Source organism: Thyridium curvatum, assembly GCF_004353045.1.
Source record: "Thyridium curvatum strain D216 chromosome Unknown NODE_2_length_892811_cov_85.036431, whole genome shotgun sequence".
NCBI lineage: Eukaryota > Fungi > Ascomycota > Sordariomycetes > Thyridiales > Thyridiaceae > Thyridium > Thyridium curvatum.
Genome location: NW_022156757.1, coordinates 1 through 25,077, shown reverse-complemented (window position 1 = coordinate 25,077; position 25,077 = coordinate 1). Strand labels below are relative to the sequence as shown.

The 25,077-nt window shown below is 52.9% G+C and overlaps 11 protein-coding genes across 11 annotated transcripts; 6 read left to right on the top strand and 5 right to left on the bottom strand.

Moving 5' to 3' along the window:
* Positions 1-365: 365 nt before the first annotated feature.
* E0L32_000408 (uncharacterized protein) lies at positions 366-1,536 on the bottom strand (the record flags this gene model as incomplete). Its single annotated transcript, XM_031138460.1, has 2 exons — positions 366-1,028; positions 1,093-1,536. 2 exons carry the CDS (start codon positions 1,534-1,536, stop codon positions 366-368), a joined length of 1,107 nt encoding a protein of 368 aa, XP_030995725.1.
* Positions 1,537-2,175: 639 nt separating this feature from the next.
* On the top strand, positions 2,176-3,718 carry E0L32_000407 (uncharacterized protein; the record flags this gene model as incomplete). Its single annotated transcript, XM_031138448.1, has 2 exons — positions 2,176-2,549; positions 2,599-3,718. The coding sequence occupies 2 exons, from the start codon at positions 2,176-2,178 to the stop codon at positions 3,716-3,718; spliced, it is 1,494 nt and encodes a 497-aa protein (XP_030995724.1).
* A 685-nt stretch (positions 3,719-4,403) lies between these two features.
* E0L32_000406 (uncharacterized protein) lies at positions 4,404-5,954 on the top strand (the record flags this gene model as incomplete). The annotated part of the gene is made up of 1 exon (XM_031138437.1): positions 4,404-5,954. The coding sequence occupies one exon, from the start codon at positions 4,404-4,406 to the stop codon at positions 5,952-5,954; it is 1,551 nt and encodes a 516-aa protein (XP_030995723.1).
* A 1,104-nt stretch (positions 5,955-7,058) lies between these two features.
* On the bottom strand, positions 7,059-8,666 carry E0L32_000405 (uncharacterized protein; the record flags this gene model as incomplete). The annotated part of the gene is made up of 7 exons (XM_031138426.1): positions 7,059-7,449; positions 7,505-7,600; positions 7,650-8,026; positions 8,096-8,169; positions 8,228-8,261; positions 8,364-8,383; positions 8,462-8,666. 7 exons carry the CDS (start codon positions 8,664-8,666, stop codon positions 7,059-7,061), a joined length of 1,197 nt encoding a protein of 398 aa, XP_030995722.1.
* Positions 8,667-10,570: 1,904 nt separating this feature from the next.
* Positions 10,571-12,370, top strand: E0L32_000404 (uncharacterized protein; the record flags this gene model as incomplete). The annotated part of the gene is made up of 6 exons (XM_031138416.1): positions 10,571-10,654; positions 10,722-10,986; positions 11,045-11,208; positions 11,259-11,445; positions 11,500-11,821; positions 11,872-12,370. 6 exons carry the CDS (start codon positions 10,571-10,573, stop codon positions 12,368-12,370), a joined length of 1,521 nt encoding a protein of 506 aa, XP_030995721.1.
* A 609-nt stretch (positions 12,371-12,979) lies between these two features.
* E0L32_000403 (uncharacterized protein) lies at positions 12,980-14,591 on the bottom strand (the record flags this gene model as incomplete). Its single annotated transcript, XM_031138405.1, has 2 exons — positions 12,980-14,015; positions 14,074-14,591. The coding sequence occupies 2 exons, from the start codon at positions 14,589-14,591 to the stop codon at positions 12,980-12,982; spliced, it is 1,554 nt and encodes a 517-aa protein (XP_030995720.1).
* Positions 14,592-15,415: 824 nt separating this feature from the next.
* On the bottom strand, positions 15,416-16,466 carry E0L32_000402 (uncharacterized protein; the record flags this gene model as incomplete). The annotated part of the gene is made up of 3 exons (XM_031138394.1): positions 15,416-15,769; positions 15,831-16,294; positions 16,355-16,466. The coding sequence occupies 3 exons, from the start codon at positions 16,464-16,466 to the stop codon at positions 15,416-15,418; spliced, it is 930 nt and encodes a 309-aa protein (XP_030995719.1).
* A 1,636-nt stretch (positions 16,467-18,102) lies between these two features.
* On the top strand, positions 18,103-19,251 carry E0L32_000401 (uncharacterized protein; the record flags this gene model as incomplete). Its single annotated transcript, XM_031138383.1, has 4 exons — positions 18,103-18,180; positions 18,242-18,526; positions 18,584-18,910; positions 18,988-19,251. 4 exons carry the CDS (start codon positions 18,103-18,105, stop codon positions 19,249-19,251), a joined length of 954 nt encoding a protein of 317 aa, XP_030995718.1.
* Positions 19,252-19,560: 309 nt separating this feature from the next.
* Positions 19,561-20,068, top strand: E0L32_000400 (uncharacterized protein; the record flags this gene model as incomplete). Its single annotated transcript, XM_031138372.1, has 2 exons — positions 19,561-19,901; positions 19,975-20,068. 2 exons carry the CDS (start codon positions 19,561-19,563, stop codon positions 20,066-20,068), a joined length of 435 nt encoding a protein of 144 aa, XP_030995717.1.
* Positions 20,069-20,143: 75 nt separating this feature from the next.
* Positions 20,144-21,580, bottom strand: E0L32_000399 (uncharacterized protein; the record flags this gene model as incomplete). Its single annotated transcript, XM_031138361.1, has 3 exons — positions 20,144-21,052; positions 21,118-21,362; positions 21,430-21,580. The coding sequence occupies 3 exons, from the start codon at positions 21,578-21,580 to the stop codon at positions 20,144-20,146; spliced, it is 1,305 nt and encodes a 434-aa protein (XP_030995716.1).
* Positions 21,581-23,218: 1,638 nt separating this feature from the next.
* Positions 23,219-25,077, top strand: E0L32_000398 (uncharacterized protein; the record flags this gene model as incomplete). Its single annotated transcript, XM_031138350.1, has 5 exons — positions 23,219-23,504; positions 23,570-23,809; positions 23,868-24,320; positions 24,380-24,691; positions 24,780-25,032. Coding segments are annotated over 5 exons (1,544 nt in total), but the record flags the coding sequence as incomplete, so codon positions are not given.

Here is a 25,077-nt window from a genome sequence, read left to right as displayed (position 1 = left end):
TGGTTCTGCTCTGCGAACATCCTTCACTGGAGCTAAGCCGGTGCTGGACAGCCTTTTTCCATAGCAATACACATTTGTCACCGGTATTTCATGAAGTTGTATGCGGTGTCAACCCGCTATGAAGAGGTTTAACTTTTGAGATTAAGCACGAGTTCATTGCAATTTTATGGAACTTCCCATCGAGGGTTTGCATTCCTCAAAATCAAACTAATTCGAGATTGGTACCAATGTTAAAGCGCTGCGAAACTTCGCCAGCTAGCCCACGATCTTAGGCTCATCTTCCTTCTCGTCATCCCCAAGCAGACCCAAAGCTTGTCGACGTGTTGGTGCATCCGGTTCTAAGAATGGCTTCTCAGCCAACGACGTCACTCTCGTTCCGTGTCGGGGGTGCAGTCCTCCATAATCCCAGCTTGCATTATGAATGGTGATTCTTTGATAAGATTAGAAAGGAATAAGATATCAGCGAGAACTCGAAGCGCCACTTGCCTGTTGTCCCAGAGCGCACTCGTCTTCGGTGTCCACTTGAAGCGCACCTGGATGTCCACATTTGTCTCATAGACCTCATAAAGGTAATTCAGAATGGCATCACTCTCGGCCTTGTCGAAGCCGACGATGCGGTCTGTCATGGCTCGGTTGACCCACAGGGCCTTCCACCCGGTGGCCGGGTGGACCCGGACGAGAGGGTGCGTGCGCTCAATGTATTTAGGTCCAGCATGGGGGTTCTCACGGTCGAGATACGGATGGGCCGACCGGTAGACGGCGTACCGGCCACCGATGATCTTGCGGAACGCCGGCGAGAGCTTCTCGTAAGCCGCGTAGCCACTTGCCCACAGAGTGTCCCCGCCGACGGGCGGGACGGTGTCGTTGTGTAGGTGCGTGATCCCGGCCGGTTGAAGCTCGTGCACGAGGTCCGTGTGCCACCGTGACGCTCCTCCCGGGTTGCGGAAGTTGGCCGGTCGCTCCGTCGCCTGCAGGGCCGGCCAGATGACTGTCACACCGGGCACGCCAGGAACCTGAGGCACCTGGGGCTGTGGTTTTGGGGAGAGGGTTAGCTCAATGATGCTATGAGGGGTGAGTCCAAAGGCCACACACGTGGATCTCAACCTTGCCGTAGTACTCGCCAAGGGCCTTCTGCTCCTGTGGAGAGATGTCCTGGTCGCGGAAGAAAACCACGCTTCGCTCGGCGATCAGCAATGCGAGCTCATCACGCTGTTGATCCGTCAAGTCTCGCAGCTGAAGACCCTCGATCTCGGTGCCGATGTGTGCCGTCAGGTCAGTGACTTTGGTGGCAGCAGCGAATAGCGAGCTCTTAGACTTGTCTGCTGCGGCGCCGCGCTCATTGTGCTCCCAGGGCTGATTGCGGATGTTGTACACGTCCTGTAAGTAGAGAGGGCGCGAAGGACGGTACGGGTAGCCCTCGCTCAGGTCAATCCCGGCCTTGGTGAGCCTTTGAAAGGCGGCATCCGGGAGACCGAGCCTGTCCTTCTTCGGTTCCACTACATCTCGGATAGCAGGGTCAATGGGAGCTGGTGCCATGATTGCTGCCAAGCTTTCCTACGAATCTAACTTGCTGGACTAAAGATATTTGCAAGTCGAGGATATGTTCCGCTTGGGCTTATACGCGATGGCAGACTCAAACTTATCGCCTCAGAAGACAGTATATACGCTGTTCTCCCTTGGCAAACAATACAACACTTGATTACCAATGTTGTTACATCTCAAGGTGTGATGAACTCCAAGCTATCTATGATGAAAGTTGGGGTAAGAATTGCAAAGCGAGCAGATGTGCTACCCTAGCATCCAACCAGATCCGCTCCTGACAACATCAAAACTACTCCGCAGAGCACGCCATTGATAACGTCGCGTCTCATGCAGCTGCTGTGTCGGCAATTGCTCGGGAACTGGCGCGATGGCCCGCTTGACTTGCCAATCACGAACCATAACGGGATCATCGTCATGATGGCGACATCTGATCAGACCGTGGGGGTTATCCTCAAGCCAGACTGATGGTGCGGCCGGAGTGATACCCTGGTAAGAATCTGCGAAGCTTCCCAGGCTTGTGGCATTTGCCGCAAGACGAAATGTTCCATCAATAGACATAAATCCCCCGCCGGGAAGCCATCATCTTGTGGCTTCCCAGGGACAAGCACACTTTTTTCCCGGTATGTTGAAACAATGCCTCCTGGGATCGCCAAGAACAAGTACGAGTCGAAAAGGGGGGTGTCCTCGACATCAAGCTCACAGCAACAAAATATCGAGGACGAGCAAACGGCCGCTGAGATTGTGCAAAAGAAGCCGAAGCTGACTTGGCGGTCATACATATGGGATGCATTTGACAAGTCTCCCGAGGAGCGGCGTTTCTTGGCAAAGCTTGATGCTGTGCTATTGACGTTTGCGAGCCTTGGATACTTTATCAAGTATCTTGACCAGATCAATGTCAACAATGCCTTTGTCTCAGGTATGAAGGAGGATTTGGGCTTGTATGGGAACCAATTGAACTACATGACGACGTGCTGGACCGTCGGTTACGTTTTGGGCGAAATACCCAGGTGAGAATCTCAGTGACCTTCTAGTAATTTCATGACTAACCCCAGTCAGCAACCTCATCCTGACCAGAGTTCGCCCATCGTACTGGATCCCTGCTTGCGAGGTTGTCTGGTCCGTCCTGACAATTGTGATGGCCAAGTGCTCTTCAGTCAACCAGATTTATGTTCTTCGCTTCTTCGTCGGTCTTGCGGAAAGCACATTCTATCCTGGAATGCAGTACATTATCGGCTCATGGTATCGCAAAGATGAGCTCGCCAAACGCTCATGCATCTTTCACACTAGCTCCGCGTTAGGCACCATGTTCAGCGGCTATCTCATGGCCGCCGTTTACCACCTGGATGGGCGCAACGGCTTCAAGGGCTGGCAGTGGCTTTTCATAATCAACACCGTCATCTCGTTGCCAATTGCCATCGCCGGCTTCTTTGTAATGCCCGACGTTCCAGAGATCACACGCGCCTGGTACTTGACGGCCGACGAGATTGCTCTTGCAAAGCGACGAATGGAGCTCGAAGGGCGCGCGAATCGTGGTCCGTACACGCGGGCCAAGGTGAAGAAGATCTTCTCGTCATGGCACATCTACTTACTGCCACTGCTCTATATCCTCTTCAATAACGGAGGCTTTGGCGGTCAACCGGTCTTTGCGTTGTGGCTCAAGTCCGAGGGCTACGGCGTCACTGCTATCAACGTCTGGCCGACTATCACCTCAGTCATCGTGGTCATCTCGACGCTCATATACGCGTGGACTTCTGACACCGTATTTAGAGGGGCACGGTGGCCACCGATTGTGTTCTCGGGAGTAGCCAGTATCGTTGTAAACTCGAGCTTGGCGGCGTGGAAGGTGCCGGACAGATGGAAATGGGCGTGCTTCATGCTCGCGGGGCTGACTTCCGGAATCAGCGGTCTTACCTTTGCGTGGGCGCATGAAATATGCAGCGCGGATAACGAGGAGCGCGCTCTTGTGACGGCCACCATGAACGAGATGGCTTATGTCTTTCAGGCCTGGCTGCCACTCGTCATCTGGCAGCAAGTAGAGGCGCCGCGGTATCCCAAAGGCTACATTACAATGGTTTTTGTCGGGCTCGGGCTGATCATAGTGTCTTTTGTCGTGCGATATCTTCACAAGCAGGAGATAAGGGAACAGGCCGAAGACTCAGATTCTGTCGTAGTATAAGGCATTAGGTCGCCGATACTGATGCGTGCCTAAGCAAACACACAGCTCAGTTGATGCATACTCAGCCTAGTATCACCCTACCTCTGTGTCCGACAGCCTGCAAGACTCAAGCAGACTGATTCGATTCTGCGGACGATAGAGTACCATCCAATGTCCTATCTATAAAGCAGTCTCAGAACCAATAACGAAAGATTTAGTGCCATTTTCGGACAACTCGTATAACAGGGTGCTTTTGACTTGATTGTCTTTCGGCCATCGTGCGTCCCATTGCCAATTTCAACCCCTCAATTGCGCCATACCAATCGTCCGACCTATCCGATCGACAGTCCACTAGATGCATCGATTCCTGTTCGTATGAGATAAGAATAACAACTCTATGTAGAACTACTGACAGAGATATTTATCCCAGTTTGCCACTTACCTGACCGTCAAGCCGCGGTCTCTTCACATGGCGTGTGGCTTTAAGTCTCATAGTGGCATAGCTCGATAGCATGACTCTCAAGAGCTTGCTGCGACTCAGTCAAACGGCTAGACAAATCTTATTTTGCTCTGCAACTTTGCACCACACGGACACCCTATTCTTAGATTACTGTTGACCGACGCTTGATTGATTGGCACTTGGTCCTCTTGCCCTTCGCGAACAGAGTAGGCCGCGTTCCAGACTTGTACCAGGTCACTGAACAAAATGGGCTCCATGCAGGCACCACTCCCCGACGCCCTCAACAATATTAAACGTGTGGCTGTCGTAGGGGCAGGCATCAGTGGCGTCTGCTCTGCAGCTCATTTACTTCGGCAAGGTCTCGAAGTGACTGTCTTCGAGCGTTCCGGCATCGCGGGCGGCGTATGGCATTACGATCCTCGGCCGGCGCCAGATCCGTCGTACCCAAACGAGTCGCCATCCAAGGGAGACTACAAGATAAGCCCTGCCGGTCGGCACGCATATGCGACGCCGCCCCCCGGATATGACGAGTCAGAGACAGATTTATCTATGGCCGTGGACGACACAAAGAGGATGTCAGCCGCGGAGATAGAACATGCGCCACCCGGGCCTGCCTACTTCGGGCTGAAGAACAATGTGCCAACAAGGCTGATGAAAAGCATCCTCGGAGATTATCCTGAAGGCACAGAAGACTTTGTCAGTCAGAAGCTTCTTGAAGAGTATATTCAGAACTTGTCCCGCGATACAGGAGTCGAACAAGTCACCTTGTACAACACCAGGGTGGAGGAAATCAATAAGGACACTGGCTCGGACACCTGGACAGTACGGACCTTGGTATTGGAGCACAGTTCCCACAGACCGCGGTTTCGAGAGCAGTCATGGGTGTTCGACGCCGTTGTTGTCGCCTCTGGTCACTACAACATGCCCAGGATCCCAGCGATCCCTGGCCTGGCAGAGTGGAAAGCAACGTGGCCAGACAGGGTGATGCACTCCAAGCGATATCGAACACCAGAACCTTTTGCAAGCGAGAAGGTGTTCCTTATTGGGGCTGGTGTGTCCTCCTGGGATATCGCGAGAGAGTTGGATCGTGTCGGTGGCACAACCATCCAGAGCTGTAGGGGAGGGATTTTCGATATTCCTGAGACCTTGCTGCCGCCTTCGGCCATGCGTGTAGGCGAAGTAGCCGCCTTTGAGAACAGTCCGGTCCCGAGCTCGGCTACGTTGAACAAATCGGATACCATACCTGGGCGTATTCTGCTAAGCGATGGAACACAACTGGAAGGATTCCATCGAGTCATTGTGTCGACGGGCTACATCACGTCGTACCCCTTCTTGGCACACCTGCATGAAGATAGCCTCACTGCCGAGCAAGCGAGCGACGACATCCTAGTCACTGCAGACGGTGACATGGTGCATAACCTCTACGCCGACATCTTCTATATCCCAGATCCGACACTCGCCTTTGTCGGAGTGCCGTTCCATGTCGCCACGTTTGCCCTGTTCGACGTGCAAGCGCAAGCCGTGGCCCGTGCCTTTGCCGGTCGGGTCTCGTTTCCCGACGTGGCGGAAAGGCGGGCGGCGTACGAGCAAAAGAAGACCAAGAAAGGGGTTGGGCGGTCATTTCACAGCCTCAAAGACGACGGAGCGGAGCTTGGATATGCAGACAGCTTGAGGGCATGGGTGAACCGGTCCGCTGACGAGCTTGTGGATGAGAGGATGCCCCCATACACTGAAGAATGGTTGCAGGCACACGCTGAGATGAAGGAGAGGCTGAAGGCACTTAGAATTGGAGATTAATATTATCTCCACTCAGTTGTTGGTATTGATATGCCACCCCCCTCGCCCAAGGTAGCGTTCGCGGTCGGAAAATTGGCCACCAGCTATTTACCATACATGTTACATCTCGCGTACCTAATCAGAACCCAATCCTTCGGCGCTGAAGCCTTTCACAGGGAGGTCATTTCACAGTAAGGGTCTCATCTAGCCAGCTGGCTAGGCAAGGTTTGACCGGGGTAACTTCTCGGGATTATGTACAGGCGAGTTATTTTGATGCGAGGGAGACCTGATGGACTATCAAGCTATGCAACATCGCTTGCGCCGTGCAAAAGAGGCACAGCACCATGCGAAAAGAGGCACAGCAGTCCAGGGCGATGGACTGTGGACTTTTAGTCTTGGGCATTCATTACGGGTGCGGAAATTTGAAAGCTAGGCCACTCTGGGCGAGAGTCGGAGATCACTGTTAGCAAGGCCCGGTCCAGTACTGTCTAAGACCATACATAACATTAAGTCTTTAAGGTGGGCGATGAATGAATTTTCCGATATCGAATTAGTTTCCAATTCCGGGCTACAATGTGGCAAGACTTGTGGGACGAGTTTATCCAGAACAACATCTATCTTGAAACAACACAAGATGCAATCCAAATAACAAGCGAGACAGGCAGTGCCACAATATGAAACTGGCTTTTCTTGTACGTAACAGCATCTCCGCAAGGTTCGTAGGGCTTGGCAGGACCCTCCCAGCGGGTTCCTCATAGTGACGATGTCACCTTGAATGACCTTGTCCGGCACTGACGCCGAGTTCCGCAATCACTGCTTGGCAAGGAAGATTACGACAACATGCTTGTCAAAACCTGGTTAGGCTTTTATGGTATTGGCCAGTGCTAATCAGTTTGCGAACTCGAGTCCAACCAGTCGGAGTCTCACCGATGATTACAAGTTCGTGAGCCGCGGAAACAAAAGCTAGCACACAGCGGGAGCTCCGTTGCCCAGGGGCAGTTGTGATGGGAATTATGCGATACGCCTTGTCTATTTGAGATTGTGAAGACTGCTGCCGAGCTACCTAGGTGTATCGTACCGATCTGATCCACCCATCACTTGAACACACAAAGGCGTTACCGCTATCTAATCGTAGCGAACGGTAAAAGAGGTCGTCTGCATGATCGCCTTGTCGCCGTGAAGAATTGCCTTGTCGCTGTGCCCGTCCGTGTCCTGGTCAACCATGCTTCCAGCATCCACCGTAGCCATCGTGACACCCCGCTCCTTGTCGCCTTCGCGGGTCTTGGACGTAAACGTGCGCATCTCGTTCTCGTCGGGAAACTGCTCGTATTGGCTTCGATCTTTCCGTTGCCGACCGACACCTGACTGTGCGTTCGCGTAGGCGGAAGGCCCGTAGGAGTGGGATCGTCCGTAGGAGAGGTTCGAGGAGCCCATGAGCTTGGGCGCAAAGTGCTTGAAGAACTTGCGCAGGGTAGGGAAGGAGCCGCATATAATGAACAAGTTCGCTTCGAGGAAGCTGTTGTAGGGTTAGGTATGCGTGTTTCGAGAGCGTAGGCACTGTCAAGACTTACGACCAGATGTTTGCCGGAGCGGCATCCCAGGTAATGTCCGTGCTGGCCAGAGCAGGAAAGAGCAGAACTAGACGGACTATTGACGTGGCGACAGTCCTGCACTAGGTCAGCGACGGTTTGATTCATGTGTCTGGTGGTAACGTACACAGATCCGATGCCAAAGACGCACATCGCACCAATCTTCTGTACGTTGCTCATTCGAAGTTTCAGCACGGTAGGAATAGGCAAGATAAACAGGATCAAGTCTGTAAATATGTTGGATGCGGCGGTCGCGATGTACAGAATCGCAACATCGATGCAGTGTCCCTCGGTAATAGTGACGTCGAAGGCTTTGCGAGGTGGGCTGCAGTTGACAAACAGCATGGTAGTAATCACAGATGTGTAGACGCCAACGATGCCAATGCTAGTCCAGACGGCGATCCTGAAAGGCTTCTCCGGCGAGATGTGCAGATAGAATGTCAAGAGAGAAAGCTTTGTGAAGCCATTGCACAGCATGAAAATCCCACCAGCGGCATAGGTAAGCTGTTTCGAGGAAGAGTCAGTAGGATTGTCCTGGAGCGGCGCTCACATGTGTGCACATAGGGAACGCACAAGTTGATATTTCCGGAAGTTGTCCAAAGGGATCTCCCAGGCATGGGCCGTGAGGGTCTTGATGGAGACGGCATCTACATACGTAGCTGTCAGCTTCCTGGGTTTTAAAGTCTGAACAAGGGAAATACTCACGGGTGAGAAGTGCTTGGGTCAGGATAGAGGATACCTGTATGAACCTTGTCAGTGGATGCTATGGTGATCTCAAGTGCCCCGGCTTCACCGCCAGGGTGTTGATGATGATCAGCCGTTTCGCGATCCTGTCACTTACCCAAGCCAAGGCCATGAAAGCTATTTGAATAGAATATTAGCCAGACCAATCCCGTATTTTTTAATGTAATCTTCTCCTTTCTTTTGTCCATATCTTACCGTCATCAATCTGCAATCCTTTGGAAAGGAAGATCTTGGTGTAGAAGCGCTGCATCAACGCAATAAACGCCAAGGGGCCGCCGATGCCAAAGATCAAATAGTGTTCGAGGACCGCCTGTCGTTGCGGGTTTTCGAAATCAACGATATAACCTTCTGGCGGCGGTACCAGTGTTGGTATGCCGTAGGTTTCGGGAAATCCAGACATGACAAATCCAGGGTGGTGAATAGGTTAGAGGCAGCGCCTGCTCGAGTTGGATGAAAAATGCTGACACCAGACAGATATATATCCCAACCGGTCTAACAGCACTCGACAATTATCTCGTGCCTACTATATGATACCATTCCGCTGGCGGATATAGACCCGAGGATTGGGTGTCTTTCTCTCGAATTGCCCTGGCAGCTTGCAAGTCCGAGAGCAGGACGGTCACATCGATGCAGCCTAGGTCCGCTCAGAATGGCAGGACAATGCATGGTACCTGGATATGCAACCAGACGAATGCAAGGCAGGCCCCTGAGCATTCTCTTTCCCTTCAGTTCTGCACTCCAACCTGAAGTGCTTGGCACACGAGAAGGAAAACTCCGGCGCCCCACCAGATTTCCTCCACAACCAGCCAAAGATAATTATCCTCAAAGTACCGCACGCCATGATCTAACTCTATATTATCTAATATTTAGCTAATTTCTCTACAAACTCTGTAGGGAGGTTCTTGACTTATTTCCACCTCTTCCCCGGGATCCCCGCCTTGAAGCCACATAATGCCAACAGGGGGTGGAACAGAACGAGAAAATGCTCCGTACGGGGTCGACTGCCAATGCGTCAGGAGAATGACAAGGTCCGTATCTTCTAACCCCATAAACGTCTCCTCTTGCATGCATCCCCATGTCAGACCGGGGGGAGAAAACAAGCTTAACTGTCTTGGCCCGCTTGGCGCTTTTGCCATGGCCCAAATCTCATGGTTGACACGCTACGCGAACAGCCTCAACATGTCTTTTCGGCCACCATGTTCTTATTTACAGAACCCTACAGGACACTATTGTTACTATGAGGGAGCGACGAGGTTGTGAAAGCTCCAGAGGGACTACAGGCGGAGCGCAGTGCATCCCCTTCAAGAATTTCTTCAAGGACCAGCTCCAATAAAACCACCTATCTGGAGCTCGGACATGTTGCCACCCGGATTTGGGAGTTCGGGCAGCTTGGCAGCTGCTGTGCCCCAGCAGCTGAAAGTTGCAAATGGTTTATCGCATGCCGATCATCGATATTGTCCGATCGGGGCAGCCACGGTTGAGGTATCATGATCGACCAATACTTCCATCTTCTCCTTGAATTTGGGATGTTGTGGTGGGAGGCCATTGACTCCTCGGTTGGAGGTCGTTGTTCGTAGGCTACACTTACCGGTATTCTGGACTTGCTTGACTCTTCAACCTTGCCGGCTGCCGGACCCTTTTTTTTTGTGGCAGGTATAGATAGGGGTATCTGCTACCCCGGCTCTTAGAAACTCTGAGTTCTTGGCGGTCAGTGTCGCTGCTTGACTGGATTCATCGGCCTTCGGCTCCGAACACTCATCCCCACTCCCTGACACTTGCTTCCTACCTCCAGAAGATTTCCATGTAACCTAATGACTCGTAGCGAGACGAACCCTAGGCACTTTGCATTGAAGTCAAGTCTGTCAAACGCCATATGCTCGTTACGAGGTGCATAGCCCTAAACCTTCTCCTGCATGTTCACCATGATAACATTGCACCTCCTAAAGCCGGTCTTGTCGTCCATTCACGGTTTAGATCGAAAAGAGTCCGTCCTATAACGGCGTAGTATATCCCTGAATAGGGATAACAATGGGCAAGAGTCGTCTGTTCCTCCTAGATTGGACATTGGCGTCTCCATCATGCATGGAACATTCGGATATCAACAAGCTCCTGGCTCCAAGACATAAAAGGCGTTACCCACGCACGATGTATCAAGTATTGGGATTGACATTCAAGCAAGCCCTCGAAGGACACTGAGTAGCTATTTCCACCTTTCAATTCTTTCTTGCTCTTAGGCCTCGTCTCTCTTTTTGAGGTCTCTCACCCCAGTCATTCTTTTACAACACTGATTGCTTGCCCCTCGCCATGAAGTCCGCCGCGGCTGCTACCGTCTTGGCATTGGCCCTGCAGGGTGCCTCTGCTGCTGCTGCTCCCAAGCACCCCGAGTGTGTATGCGTTCGTCTCTCCTATTGCGATCTTCATATGCAACTGAATGCAATGCTGATCCCGCCCCAAGTGTACCGCACTGGCCAAAGAGCCTAGCCTCCAAGGGAAGGTCTTTGCCCCCAACAGTGCGGCGTATGACGCTCGTCTCGCGTCTTACTACTCTGCCAACGCTGCGCAGGCCCCATGGTGTATGGTCATGCCCACCAGCACCCAGGAGGTCTCCGACCTCGTGAAGATCCTCTCCGCCAAACAGTGTCCCTTTGGCATGCGGAGTGGTGCTCACTCGGCCTGGGCCGGGTCCAATGGTATCAAGGATGGCGTCACTGTTGACTTCTGTTTGTGGCCAAAGTCGGACTATTGACGTTCTGGACAATGACTAACCTGATATGATAGCTAACATGAACACGACCACCTACGATGCCTCAACTCAGCTGGCCTCCATCCAGCCTGGATCCACCTGGGAGCTCGTCTTCAACACGCTCGATCCGCACAACGTCACCGCTGTGGGTGGACGTGCGTCCGTCGTCGGTGTTGGAGGCTTCACTACTGGTGGTGGTGTAAGTTTATCAGAACAGCAACGCATGCTGTCAGCCCAAGTCTAACATAGTCCGTCTCCGTCCAGTACTCCTTCCACACCGGTCAGCGTGGCTTCGCTTGCGACAATGTCGAGAATTTTGAGGTTGTCCTCGCTGATGGTAGCGTCGTGAATGCCAACGCCCAAGAAAACTCTGACCTCTGGAAGTCCCTGAAGGGTGGATCTGGTAACTTTGGCTTTGTTACTCGAATTGACCAGCGTAAGTTGACTTGCATCTGGAATTTAATTATAACTTGAACTCTTCTGACATCAGAGCATCCAGGTACCTTCCCCTCCAACACTGTCTGGGGTGGTCTGCAGACCTACGAGTTCCCGGCCAAGAAGCAGGCCGTCTTTGATGCCTACGACAACTTTGTCGTGAACAACAACGATGATGCCAGCCAAAACATCATCTCCTGCATCTACAACAAGAATGGCATGTTCCTCGTGTCGGTCCTGAGCAACAGCGACTCGGACCCCCAGGCCGCCGCGTTCGAGGAGTGGCGATCTGTCGTCCCCGCTAGCACCAGCGCCCGTGTTGACCGCATTGCCAAGCTGGTACCCGACTTCACCGGACCTACTCCCCTGGGCCTCTTGTAAGTTCGCATGCTACACATTAACATGCCAGCGCTAACACCCTCTCTAGTGCCAACTGGATGGTCGGCCAGACGGCTCACGACCGCCGCATCATGGACTTTGTCAACGAGAAGGAGGTCGAGTACGTTGAGAAGATGAAGGCTGCTGCTCCTGGCGCCGACTTCGAGGTTCTCGTTCAGTTCCAGCCTGTGACCCAGGGCATGGTCCAGAGGTCTCTTGAGCGCGGCGGCAACGTCCTTGGCCTCGAGTCCGTTGTGGCCGATGGCCCGACCCTGATGTGGATGATCGCTCTCACCGTCGACACCGCCGCGAACCAGGAGCACATCCTCCCCCTGGCCCTTGAGTACCGTGACGCCATCAACGCCTACGCTGAGGAGATCGGTGTCCAGAAGAACTGGCAATTCCTCAACTACGCCTTCAAGGATCAAGAGCCCATCTCCCTGTACGGTGCCGAGAACATCAAGCTCCTGAAGGACACGAGCGCCAAGTACGACCCTGCTCAGATCTTCCAGACGCTCCGCCAGACCGGCTTCAAGCTTCCTGCTTAAAGGACACATCACCATTATCTGCCCACATTGATAGGCTGTACTCTAGACCAAACTGAAAATAGATGTATAGATTGCTACTGTAGTACCATAGCCTCCCTGGAACTCTTGTAGATGATCATTGATGGTAGACATATGACAACAGCAGGATGAGGTCCAATTACCCCTTATCAAGGCCTAATGAATACCAGTCAGGTTTGTATCACATCTCTTAGTAGGCATAGGGCATTGACAGCGTGGAACATCTACCAAATGACCCGAATCCCTTGGTAAAAGGGTTACTTTAACAAAACTAAGACGGATAATATGCTCGTCAATGTTTGGGCCATTTTTAGTAAAGTTAATTGATTTAATTGATTTATGGAGATGAAGTGGAATATCTGAAGACTTTTTTGATAGCACTGCCAGCAGTATCTTTCAACAGCTCAAATGCTAGAGTCGAGTAGATCTAGGTGCCATTCCGTCGGTGTACATTAAGAAGACTGATCCAAACGTGTACATTGTGTGGCAACAGAATTCGCATTCTTGCTGTTGCTAACTTCAACCGAGATTTCTCTTGCTTAGGCGCCTAGCAAAATTATATTCTTAGAATTTGTACGCAGAATTGCTAAATCATCCAGAACTTTGCTTCTTCTTGAGTGCTTCCACAAGCTTGACATGCTCGTCACTTCTTGGAGTGACCCGGATCTTGAAGTCTGTAGGATAGCTGAGAATACCTGGCCTTGGCGCCACAGTGTACTTTAATTCGGTCCCGTGCTCGTTTATCGCTTTCTCAATGTTGAAAATGGCTAACGTCTGTACAATGTTGAGATACAGATTCGAATCTGCAAGGAAACGTCCCGGGCATATCCTCCGACCGTATCCGAAAGCCTCGGAAGAGGGATCGGGCTCGTTACGTGGAGCGAGGAATCGGCCAGGATCAAATGTACCTGGGTCCAGATACACTTCTGGATCGTGCAAGAACCACCATACTGCAGGGAGAAGCAATGCTCCCTGTGGAATGCAGAGGCCGTTGTAACTGATCTCCTTGCCGACCGTGTGTGGGAAGCCCATTGGGGCAACGGGCCACCATCTTATAGTTTCCTTGACCAGAGCGTCTATGTAGGGAAGCCCTTCACGATCTTCGAACCCGGGTAGTCTCCTTGTCCCGACTACAGAGTCTATCTCTCGTTGTGCTTTAAGCTGTACTTCTGGGAATAGTACCATTGCCAGCATGAAAGCGGTGAGAGAAATGATTGTAGTGTCTGCAGCAGCACCATAAAGGCTGGCAGCCGACCACATGATGGCCCTTTCGTCCTCGATATCAAGCGGACCACCGTCCTCAGGCTTGCACGATTCAATGAGCCGAGAAACGTAGGATGATGGGGTCTTCCCGGATTCCATTTGCCGCTGAACAGAACGGTAGGGAGTATCTGCAACTGTATGAATGGAACTCTTCCATTTCCGTGCGGTCTTTTTGAAGCTTGTTCCGGGAAACCACTCCGGGAGATACTGGAGGGCGGGGATGAAGTCCACTGCCCAGGTGAAGGGAGCGGCTGCAAGGGAGAATTCCGTCATCATTCTGTCCACCAGTTCAACTAATGGGTCAGGCTCGTCTCGCTTGATAGTATAATCGTACGTCAACTTCAAGGTCGTCGCGCCGGCAGAACTAAATGCAGTGGTTTTAGCCCCCCTGACATGTTTTCCCAGGCTATAGCTGAACTTACGTCTTGAAATGTTCGAGCCATCGGTCAGGGTCCTCTAGCATCTTCACAAGTTGCCGATTTACCTCGATCTCAAAGGCATCTTGAAGTTGTGCCGCCAGTTTCCTCGTACCAAGCTCTTGATGCAATAGTTTTCGATAACGTCGGAAGGTGCTGGTGTACCCTTGACATACGACGATGGACTCGTAGCCGCACATCTTGTTTGCAAAAGTCATAGACGGTCTTCCTGATGTGATACTGGAACTTCTGTCCAGCAGGTCGTGGGCGACAGCTTTATCGTGTATGATGACAAGCGTGGTGCCAAGAGATGTCACGGAGCTGATAGGCCCGTAGAGGTCTTTGTGATTAAGCCAGTACTGGAACTCTGGCACTCCGGGTGGTGGCACATCACGGATGTTGCCCACTACTGGCAGCGGTTTCGGCCCGGGAGGGAGTCTTTTCTTTGCAGCCAAGACATATCGACGCGTGAGATAACCTATCAGCCCAATGAATGCAATGGTCCAGAGCACCAAAAAAGCCATGGCACAAGTATAGCGGCCAAGTAAAAGGATAGGTTATTCAGGAGACGCAGCTTTTGAATGTTCTGAAATCCAGACGCCCCGAGGCTCCTTTAACAAGCTCTGTCATGGGGCATGATCTCTTGCCGATAGGAATGAATGACGTTGGGTGCTGACTGCGGGGACCGAACGTCGTCATTCCCGTTGAGATACCTAGCATGGATTGATTGACATAAGGAAGCGCTGCACCCCTGGCGCGCAGGCACACCCCTGTTAGGTCTTACTGGATTGCCTCATTTGGAATGTACAAGTAGATGAACGTTCTCACCATCCGGAAAGACAGCCTATCAACTGTCCTCCTTCAAGCTGCAGTCATTTGAGAATGCTTCTCTAACTTTTCCCCAATAGTATACGTCTTTCGGTGGGTGGTTACACCTATCCATTGTTATTGGCCAGGTCCGATGGTGAGTCAATTTGGTGCAAGTATCATGCGTATTAATCCATTCATTCTACGTGCTGTTTGTGGAGGTTCAAAGATAAGCACCCTCTTCTCACAAATACTAGGACTCAGTGCTTCATCTACCTCTCCAAGACACAGCCATCTCGGCTTTCAGATGTGCACACTTGGCAACCGTGGTCTGCAGAATCTTCTTAAGAAAACATACTTGTTCTTTTGTCATTATTCTTTACTAGGGTTGTTGAACACCTGTAAATTGATGCTATTTACACTTCCCCATAGGTATGCCCCTTTCTTCCATCATGGTAATCAAATGAGACAAGTCTATATACATAAGGACCATGGCCCTCCAGGAGCCTCAGGTTTGAAGAAAGGCAGATCGTCGAGTAGTTTATGCCTCAAACTTGACCTCCGTGCGCTTCCGCATACGGTAAGCCAGGGCACGCTTGCGCGCAGCATTGCTCTGGGTGAAGGCCGCGCTGCCACCAAAGGGGCCAGCACCAGCTCCGTTCCTGACACGGACAACGCAGACGTTGGTGGCACCACCCACGCTGGCCTCACAAGTCATGCCTGCAGGCATCTGGACCTTGAGCGGGAAGTCGGTGGTGGTGGCGAGAGAAAGCCCCTGAATGCCAAGGCCGGGGACATCCTGTGTCACCTCGGCGGTCTTGAACGCCGACATGTCTGTGCCACCCGAGGTAGCGTCGACCATCGCCTCGAGAGGGCCGGCACCATCTTGGTTGATCTGATCGCAGAGTCTGTCAGAACGAATGACTACCTCCTGATAGAAGGGAGAAGAAGCTTACCTGGCGATATGTCATGGTGATCGTGCCATCGTCCGCACAGGTGGGAAGACCCTTGGAGGCACCCTCGCCGGCAGTCGCCGCGACGTTGCTCTCGGGAGGTCCGGCGTTCTTGTCGCCACGGCCACCAGCGCCTCCGCCGAAGAGGCCGGAGAGGAAACCGCCGGCCTTGCGGTTCTGTCGCGAGACTATGCTGTCGCGGGCGTTGTTCTTGTTGGCCCTACCCGAGGCGACGGGCGTGCCGGCAAGATCGTCCTCGATACCGACGCCAGTGCCGTTGTTGGTCGGTGCAGTTGCGGCGCCCATGAAGTTCTGGATCATGGTGGCGGCGTCGATAGGGCCGTTGCCTTGGGTTCGGCCCAGCGGCCCACACTTGCCGCTGTTGATCTCTCGGTCTCGGATGATGGCTGTGTCCGCTTGGGAACCGCATCCGTTGGTGGAACAGTCGCGTGGAGTGCCATCGGCAACTGTTGCGTGTTAGAACCCGGAGCTGGGAGAGAGAGAGAGAACATCAAAGCCGAACGCACCTGAGAGGCCCGGCATTTCAACCCCATTAGCACCAGTGATCTTGGTGACAACTCCGTGGGCTGAAGCATAGGCAGCCAAGTAGGCCAGGGCAAGCTTTGTAGACGTCGACATCTTGGGAGCACTCAAAATAAGTGATTGTGGTTTGTAGTCTAACAATAGCCTCCAGGGCAAACTCAAGAAGGTGATTAAATGATGTTATGGAAAAAGACCGAAGCTGAAGTGAAGAACTGTAGAGAGGTGCTCTTTGGAATCGCTGAAATAGAGTTTCCATCTGGTCTTCCTCCATACTTTAAATAATCCTCCAAACCGGGTTGGGCTTTCACGGCGACCGGTGCGATGTTCCCGGGCCGGGCACAGCCTCAATTGCACGAAGGGTTGTGTTTGGAGAGGTTTGAGACTCTTGGCTGGAGTGGAAAAGGGCAACAGTTCACGAACCAATCGCAACTTTGTTTTCAACTACCCTCGGTTCACTCGCAACTTTGTTTTCAGTGACCGGGTGGAGTGGTGTTTCAGGTGGGGTAGTGTTGCAACGGAATGCACAGATGTTTGTGTCAATGCTTGTCGCGCATCACCCCCTTGGCCTTCGGGAAGCCCCAAAGCTGAAAATAAGCTTGCCGGAAATAACCTCGTGAAACTGCGAAGCAACACCCGCCCTGAAACTTCGCACCTCAAGCATGCGATTGGCTCAGAGGGTGACCCAGAGAGCCGCCTATAGCCTCTCAGAGCATATGATCGTCACTCTTGCCGATCATCCGCTTGTTCTCTCTGTTCCCGAATCGGCCGAGTGGTAGCAGTGTCTCTGGAAGCCCCTGCTTCTTCAGCTTATTTCTGTAGGCTGCCTCCATTTGGCTACCCAGGATTAATGTCCTCTACCATCTTGACAGTCACAACTCACGTCTCATGTAAGGGTGCTGGTCGTATTAGACTATGAGACATGAGCTTAATTCTACTCGGAGGCATCCACTCAGCTAACTGGAGATTCAGCTTTCGGATGGCTAGCCGGTCTCGTATTGCAGCATACGGAGAGAGCTGTGGAGGCCCGAAACGTAGGTCCCTGGCGCACTGACAGCGGCGGCGCAATGATGGCCCATGCGTCATGGTACAGGAGTCAAGTCCATCCACAGAGGGGATTGTGCAAGTGATGTGGCTTACTTAACTAGCCGGCCTAGTCGGGCAATCATGGCTGGAGCTGGGTGGCATCTGTGAATCATGAGCTCCTGCTTCGGGGTCCGGAGCTGAGAGGACCCCGAAGCAGAAAGACAAATGTGGCCTGTAACCCCCATGCTGGTAAAATGGTAAGCACCCGTCGTCGTGACTACACAAGATGCATTCGTCGTACTACGCGTCTAGCCGTACCAGTTGTCTCGACGTGCATGAGGGTTACCGGTGTTGAGGAGGCCTCCAACAACATTGCTCAACAAGCTACAAAATAAAAAGATAAGAACTATGTCCGTTGTAAACGTCTAGTCCGGATACATATCTGACGTCGGCTTGTTGGAAGACCCCGATGCTACCAAAGCGGGGCCAGCTCCGGGAAACGAGCCAAACAAATTCACAAATGTGCCGGATATGGTTTTGTCATCAGTTGGCGAGAGCGGGTCTGCCGGTACTTGGTTGAGGGGTCGACGGTATGATGGAGCAGCTTCTATATCTGTTTGATAACTTGCATTACATACTATGCATTGCTTTCATTTGCAATTGCGCCTGAAGGAAAACGCCAATTTGTTTTGCATCAAGATAAGCCAGCATGAAAGTGGCACTCATTGGCGCCTCGGGCGAGACGGGCGGATCGATCGCCAACGCTCTATTGGAGTCGGGAACCTTTGTGAGCAACCACATAGCTGTAGATGACGTCCTCCCTTGCTCATCTTCTTTTGATCCTCCAGGAGATCATTTCTCTCGTCCGAGAGTCATCTCTCACCAAGCCCATCAACGTGGAGCTGCAGAAGAAGGGTGTTACGCTGGTGCCAGTCGATCTCAATGGGCCGGAAGAGGCATTGGTCCCGGTCTTGGCCGGTGTGGATGTCGTGATCTCGGCTATTGATGCCGGACTTCTGCTGAAGCAGATTCCTCTCGCGAACGCAGCCAAGGCTGCCGGCGTCAGGCGGTTCATCCCCTGCTCATGGGCCACAGTTGCGCCGCCTGCGGGCGTCATGGAGCTACGCGACGCGGTACGAGACCCGAAGACCCCCTTGCTCAGAACTTTGATTGGCTAAAATCGTGTACAGAAAGAAGAAGTCATCAACCATATCAAGAAGATCAAGCTGCCTTACACTATCATCGATGTCGGCTGGTGGTACCAGATCTCCGTGCCACGCGTACCGTCTGGACGACTCGACTATGCCGTGATGATGCCGTCGGACACGATCATTGGCGACGGTAACACCCTTTCGGCACGGACGGACGTCAGAGATATCGGGCGCTTCGTTGCCCGGATCATCGCGGATCCACGTACGCTGAACAAGTATGTGTTTGCATACAATGAACTGTGGTCTCAGAACCAGATCTACGATCTGCTCGAGAAGCTCAGTGGAGAGAAGCTTGAGCGGCAATATGTATGTGATATCAACCAGACTATTGGGCCGGCCAATGCAGACCTCGTGTACTGATGATTGCACGGCGTATGATCAAGGAATCCGAAGCTCAGCTACTCGACCAGATTGCTTCAGCCAAGAAAGAAACCGGCCCCTGGGCGAAGATCAAAGTCTGGTCGCTCGAATACCGCCACTCTTGGGGGATTCGTGGGGATAATGTTCCAGAGTATGCCACGTATCTCGGGTATGTCGATGCCAAGGAGTTGTATCCAGATCTGAAGGGCATATCCTTTGAGGACTTTGTGAAGGAGCTGCTTGATGGCAAAGGCAACCTTCCATACAAGAACAAGACTCCGCCATAGGCACGAAGTATTATTAGTAACAAGGACAGGCATGAGATGTGTAGGCCAATTTATCTCTGTCAAATAGCTCAATCTCTTGGTTTATTGAGGACTGAATTTGTCTTGATCGCAGGCCGATGCCTCATGTTCAAGGTGGACCACGATAAGCAAAGCCACTTCACTTATCACACCAAAACCCACCATTTTTTTTTCCGTTCAATTTGGAGACACACCCAAGATCAACAACCACAACGGCACGACCAAACCCTAGAAAACCCTCCCTGCCCCCTCGCCGCTTTGCAACGAACCCTGCCGTGATACCGCAAAACCATGGGCCGTCCGAAGCGCAACGTCCTCGCCGCGGCAGAGGAGTCCACGACCCCTCCCGACGCCCTGACGCCGACGCAGAAGCTCGCGCGCGTCGTCAAGGCCGAGGGCAACAACCTGTACACCTGCGCGCTGCCCGCGGCCCGCGGCAAGGACCCGGCGACGGTGCTCGTGGAGCTGGCGCAGCGCTTCCGCAACACCATCTGGATCAAGCGCGGGGGCTTCGTGCTCGTCGACCTGGTGCCGGCCGAGGAGCGCCAGAGGCAGGGCGGCGGGGGCCGCGTGGAGGGGGAGATTGTCAACGTGGTGCGGGACGAGAGGGAGTGGCGCAAGCAAAAGTACTGGTATGTCTTTCTTTTGGTCTTTCTTTGGAATAAAATTCTACGATACCGGGACTGAATGCATTCATCTCGACAGGCCTGCCGAGTTCCCCAAACACGTCGACGACTCGGACGACGAGAGCGACTCCAACGTCGGCAAGATGCCCCCGTCGGACTCTGAAGAGGATTGAACGAAGCAAGAGTCCTCTTTCCTGCACAAATTTACACTCGAGGATCTGTCTATCACGCAGCTCTAGAACACACATCTACTCAGAGGCCGCCTCTTCTTTGGCTGCCCGACGCTCGGACTGGGGCTGGAACTCCTCCTTGGCACCCAGCCATACCAGCCCGACCGTCACAAACATCACATCGACGACGAGCATCGAGCTCACTTTCGTGCTGGGGAAGACATTCCATGCGTACTCCTGCACAGCCCATAGCGCATACTGTAGGACGGGATGGACGCCGCTCCTCCACAGGAGGTAGGGCGTGGCCCACGCGAGATAGGCATAGAACTGGTAGTGTAGGGATCGGGCGCAGAGCAGGCCGATGACATTGGCCGTCAGCATGGTGGTCATGACGTAGCGGGGGCTCAGGCCCTGGCCAACGATCGGCTGGGCTTCGGGTCTGAGGATGGCCCTTGCCGTGAGGAGCGGCTTGACGAGCTCCGGGATGGACTTATTGGCCGGTTTGAGCCAGCGGGTCACGATGAAGGTGGCGAGCAGGGAGACGTGCAAGACGAGCAGTCCAATAGCAAACTCGCGGCTGAGGAACACCTCCTCGTCGACCATGCGCCAGTTGACCGTCCACTTGTAGAAGAACTGCCGTGACAGCTCGAACGCCCGCCCCAGATACCCGCGCCAGTTCTTCAGCAGGAAGGGGGCGGCCGTGAGGATCTGCAGGTGCACCATGACCCTATTCACGCGCATGGCTGCAGCGAAGCCCCTCGCCAGGAAGAGTATCAGGCCCACGGCGGGCAGCTCGAGGAGCAGCGACATCTTGATGCCCAGGCCCCAGCTGTAGGCGAGGGCGCCAAACGTCCACAGCTTGCGCTGGAAGAAGTAGATGGCGAGCCAGAGGAAGAGGACGGCGAAGCAGTCGTTGAAGCAGCGGAGGACGAAGATGCTATGGAGGCGCTTCGAGAGGATGAGCAGGGGAAGGACATACGGCGGGACCTAGCAGTAGGAGTCAATCAGCCTTTGGTCACTCCGGAACGAGAACCTGTGCGAGCTTCTCCCACCTTGGCCTTCCAGTAGCATGCCATGACCACCGCCAGGGTGACAATGTACAAGACCGCAAACAGCTGCTGTGCTAGAAATATGTCCTTGCCCTTGTCCGTCAGGTAGTAGAGTACTGTGTAGGTGTAGACATGGGCGGCTGGATAGACCAGGGGACCGGTGCCACCCTTGATCTTGGTGTAGTCGTATTCGCCAGAGACAAATTGAGAGACCTGTTCCATGTACGCCTTCCAGTCGATCTCGGTATCTATGGCGAATCCATCCATGAGCACCAAAGCGCGTCTATGTAGCGAGGGTGGCGACGGGAAACTCACAGGGAATCTTCCAGATGACCAGACCGCAGAGCACCGCGTCCAGCGCCAATAGCACTGGTGGGATGATCCTGGAGTACCGACTGCGGCCATTGGCAACGTCCAAGGCAAAGTTGATGGGCCTCATGTAGACCGGAGTCTCTCTGGTTGCCATTGCGGCTGGCTATGCGACGACGACAAGGCAGCTTGAGCTGGGGTTGAGACGCGCACCTGGAAATTTCCAAAGATTTGAACGTGGCCTGGAGCTCAAACCCCCATCGAATGGATCTCAGTGATGTGAGGTGGGCGGGCTGAACGCGCTAGTCACTAGTCAGGGCGAAAGTCGCGGTAATGTGACAGCCCGGGAACGCCAAGGCTTATAGCGCCACCTGCCGCTGAAGAAAGGCCCCAACAGATGGATTGTAGGTGCTTTTAGTCTTGCTTCCAGAGTGGACAGGACTTGGGCAGTCTCCGGCTGGCATCTGTATGGACCTAACTACCTACCTATATTGCTACGGCTGATCCTACCTACCTAGGTATGCATTCAAGGTGATTGTGCAGAAAAGAGCCATTTCAGTCATTTTTCTGTGAATGAGTAGGGTACAAAGGTCAGGTTCCGTGAAGTGCAAGGATTCAAGATCCAACCATATGTAGGCATACAAACATGTTCCTCTACCTCTCTACAAGGTAGACTAATTATCTAGGCAATGGAGAAATCTAGCATGCACCTTGGAAGAAGGCCGGCAATGTAATTAGTTTGATGCACTAGATTTGTGCATTTCTCAACAGAGCTTGCATAGGAAGAAGAGAAGATCAAAGACGAAACGACGTGATGGCTAGATGAAGCCTCCCATGTCATTCATTCTGTTGCAGCCTCTGCCGGAAACGTGATATGGCGCCAAGAAGAGGCCTGCCTAACCTCTTCAAACCAGATAGTCAGTATCTCTTTCGTGATAAGGAGCTGCTATACTCTGACTCCTTTACTAGACTCATCATCTCTATCTTTACTAATAATTCGTATTCTGTGTATGCACAACACTCACCTTCCCGGCGTTCAACTTAGACCGACATACATGCATCTCTTGAACGGTGTCTGATTCACGGTGTAAATCGCCTTGCACCTGATAGGTAGACTGACAAACAAGTTTTGAACAGATGTAACATAGTCGGCGCCCACGCCTTCAAATGAGCGAAGGGGAGTGTAGTGAAACAATACCTACAAGACCAATGCTGGAGAGATCTTATTAACCCGGAAAGAGTGCTGCATTGGATCTAGTCAGAACAAAGCGAGTGTCTTGCACCAGCGTCGCCTGTTGGCTCGACATAGATTGCAACGTGGGGAATTGCAAAATTGGTAGCGATGATGTCGTGCTTTTCGCCGAGAGATGTTCAGGTGAGTGCGACTTGTACGCGAGACGCGAGGATGGCTGGCTGGAGTCGAAAAAGGCAGCTCGGAAGCCCGGCCAAGCCCTGAATGTACGGATTATAGATTCCTGTCCAATGGCCCAGTCTCCTCCTTACCGGTAGGAGACAAAAGGCCTATCTTTCAGTCGACGTGATGCCAGGCAAGGTTGCCATGGCGTGCTCCTTGGGCGGAACTTTGACAGCGACAAGGCCCCTTCTTCCCCCAACTGACCCTAAATATGGAGGAATGACACCGGCCATGGGAGTCAGGGTGATCCCTCAGGTCATCACGATCACCGAATGCTCTCCTATCTTGACAAACAGGTCGAATCTCTGATGTTCGGCTCCTTGGAGACTAGAAGATTCACCGCAACGTCAGCTCTTCAATGCCAACCTCGGCTTCTCTACCATGCGGTTCTTTTCTGGCATCGTGGCACAATCTCAACCCCGTGCGGTGGACAAAGGGAACCGAGGAGACGACCCCGAACCAGTGTCCAGTTCAGACACCTCTATTATACACGACGGCAATCTAGCATATACTCGCGCCAAGGGAGGGAATGGCTCAGAGCCATCTTATCAAGAGGCTGTAGGAGCCCCGGTAGAAGTCCGCTCGCCCTTGGGCTACCACGTCGGATGGGCGGGCGTGGTATTTCTGAATGTAAACATGCTGATTGGAACTGGGATATTCTCAACACGTAAGCCTACAACAGCTTGCCTCTTTCGGTGGTGGACTGCATGTCTAATTCGAAGATACATGTAGCGGCTGCTGTGCTCAAGGGTACCGGATCCGTCGGCCTCGCCCTGATCTATTGGACAATTGGTATTCTTATGGCCCTGGCCGGCTTGAGCGTTTATCTCGAGCTGGCGAGCTACTTCCCGAACCGAAGCGGATCAGAGGTGGTGTACCTGGAGCAGGCCTATCCAAGACCTAAGCACTTCTTTCCCATCGCCTTTGCCGTGCAGAGCGTGGCCTTGTCCTTCAGCAGCAGCAACGCTATCGGTAAGTGACAAATGTTGCATTCAAGTGTTCTGCCTACTGATAGCATCTACATCGGCAGTTCTCTCTCGTTATCTGTGGCGGCTCGGCGGCGAGAATCCTAGCCCGTGGCAGCTCAAGGGAGTGGCCATGGCTGCCTACACTGTGGCCGTGCTCTGTGTTGCCATCCATACCAAGTACTCGCTTTGGGCTACAAACCTGCTGGGCGCGGTCAAGATCATTACCCTGATCTTTATTAGCATCACCGGATTTGTTGTACTTGGCAAGAATGTCTCGAGCGTGCCAGACCCCACTGCCAACTTCCGCAACGCCTTCGAAGGCACTACTAGCAGTGGAAATGACCTCTCCACTGCCCTCATCAACATTGTATTCTCATACAGCGGGTATCAAAACGCATTCAGCATGGTGAATGAGATCAGGAACCCCATTCCGACTCTCAAGAAGTATGCCACGGCATCCGTGATGATCGTTGCTGTGCTCTACCTGCTGTGTAACATTGCATACTTTGCTGCTGGTGAGTTTGGAAACAGCCATCAGAACGGACCAGACTGACTAGAGCATCTCACGGCATAGTCCCCAAGGGAGAACTCAAGGCAGCCAAGGAAGTCGCTGCTGCCGTCTTCTTCACCAAGGTCTTCGGCCGAGGGCGCGCTGAGCAAGCACTCAACGTCCTCGTTCTCCTCAGCGCCTTTGGCAACCTTCTGGCTGTTCTCATCGGCCAGTCTCGCATCATCCGCGAGATTGGCCGCCAGGGCGTGCTTCCACGGACAAGGTTCTGGGTGACAACTAAGCCTTTTGGAACGCCTCTGGGCCCCTATTTCCTCAAGTGGATCATGACTTTTATTATGATTGCTGCTCCGCCTGCAGGCGACGCATTTCAGTTTGGTAAGAATACTCACCACGAATAGGCAGAAAGGAAACGGGGAAGTCTTCGCTGACACGATGATATTTCCTCCTTCTTTCTGGAAACCAGTCATCAGCCTCAAGACGTATCCGGACGCCATGTTCAACTTTGCACTCGCCGTCGGCGTCTACATCATCCGCTACCGTCGCAAACGAGCAGGACTGGACCGCTCCGAGTTCCGGTCTTGGCACGTTGCGGTCATCTTCTTTATCCTGCTCCAAGTCTATATCCTTGCCATGCCGTGGTGGCCGCCAAAGGGAGGACCGTACGCAGGCGAATTCGGCTTCTGGTACGCCACGCACTGTGCCGTGGGCATCGCGATGTAAGATAATCATAACCTTGCCGCCTCCTTCCCCCTGACTCCCTG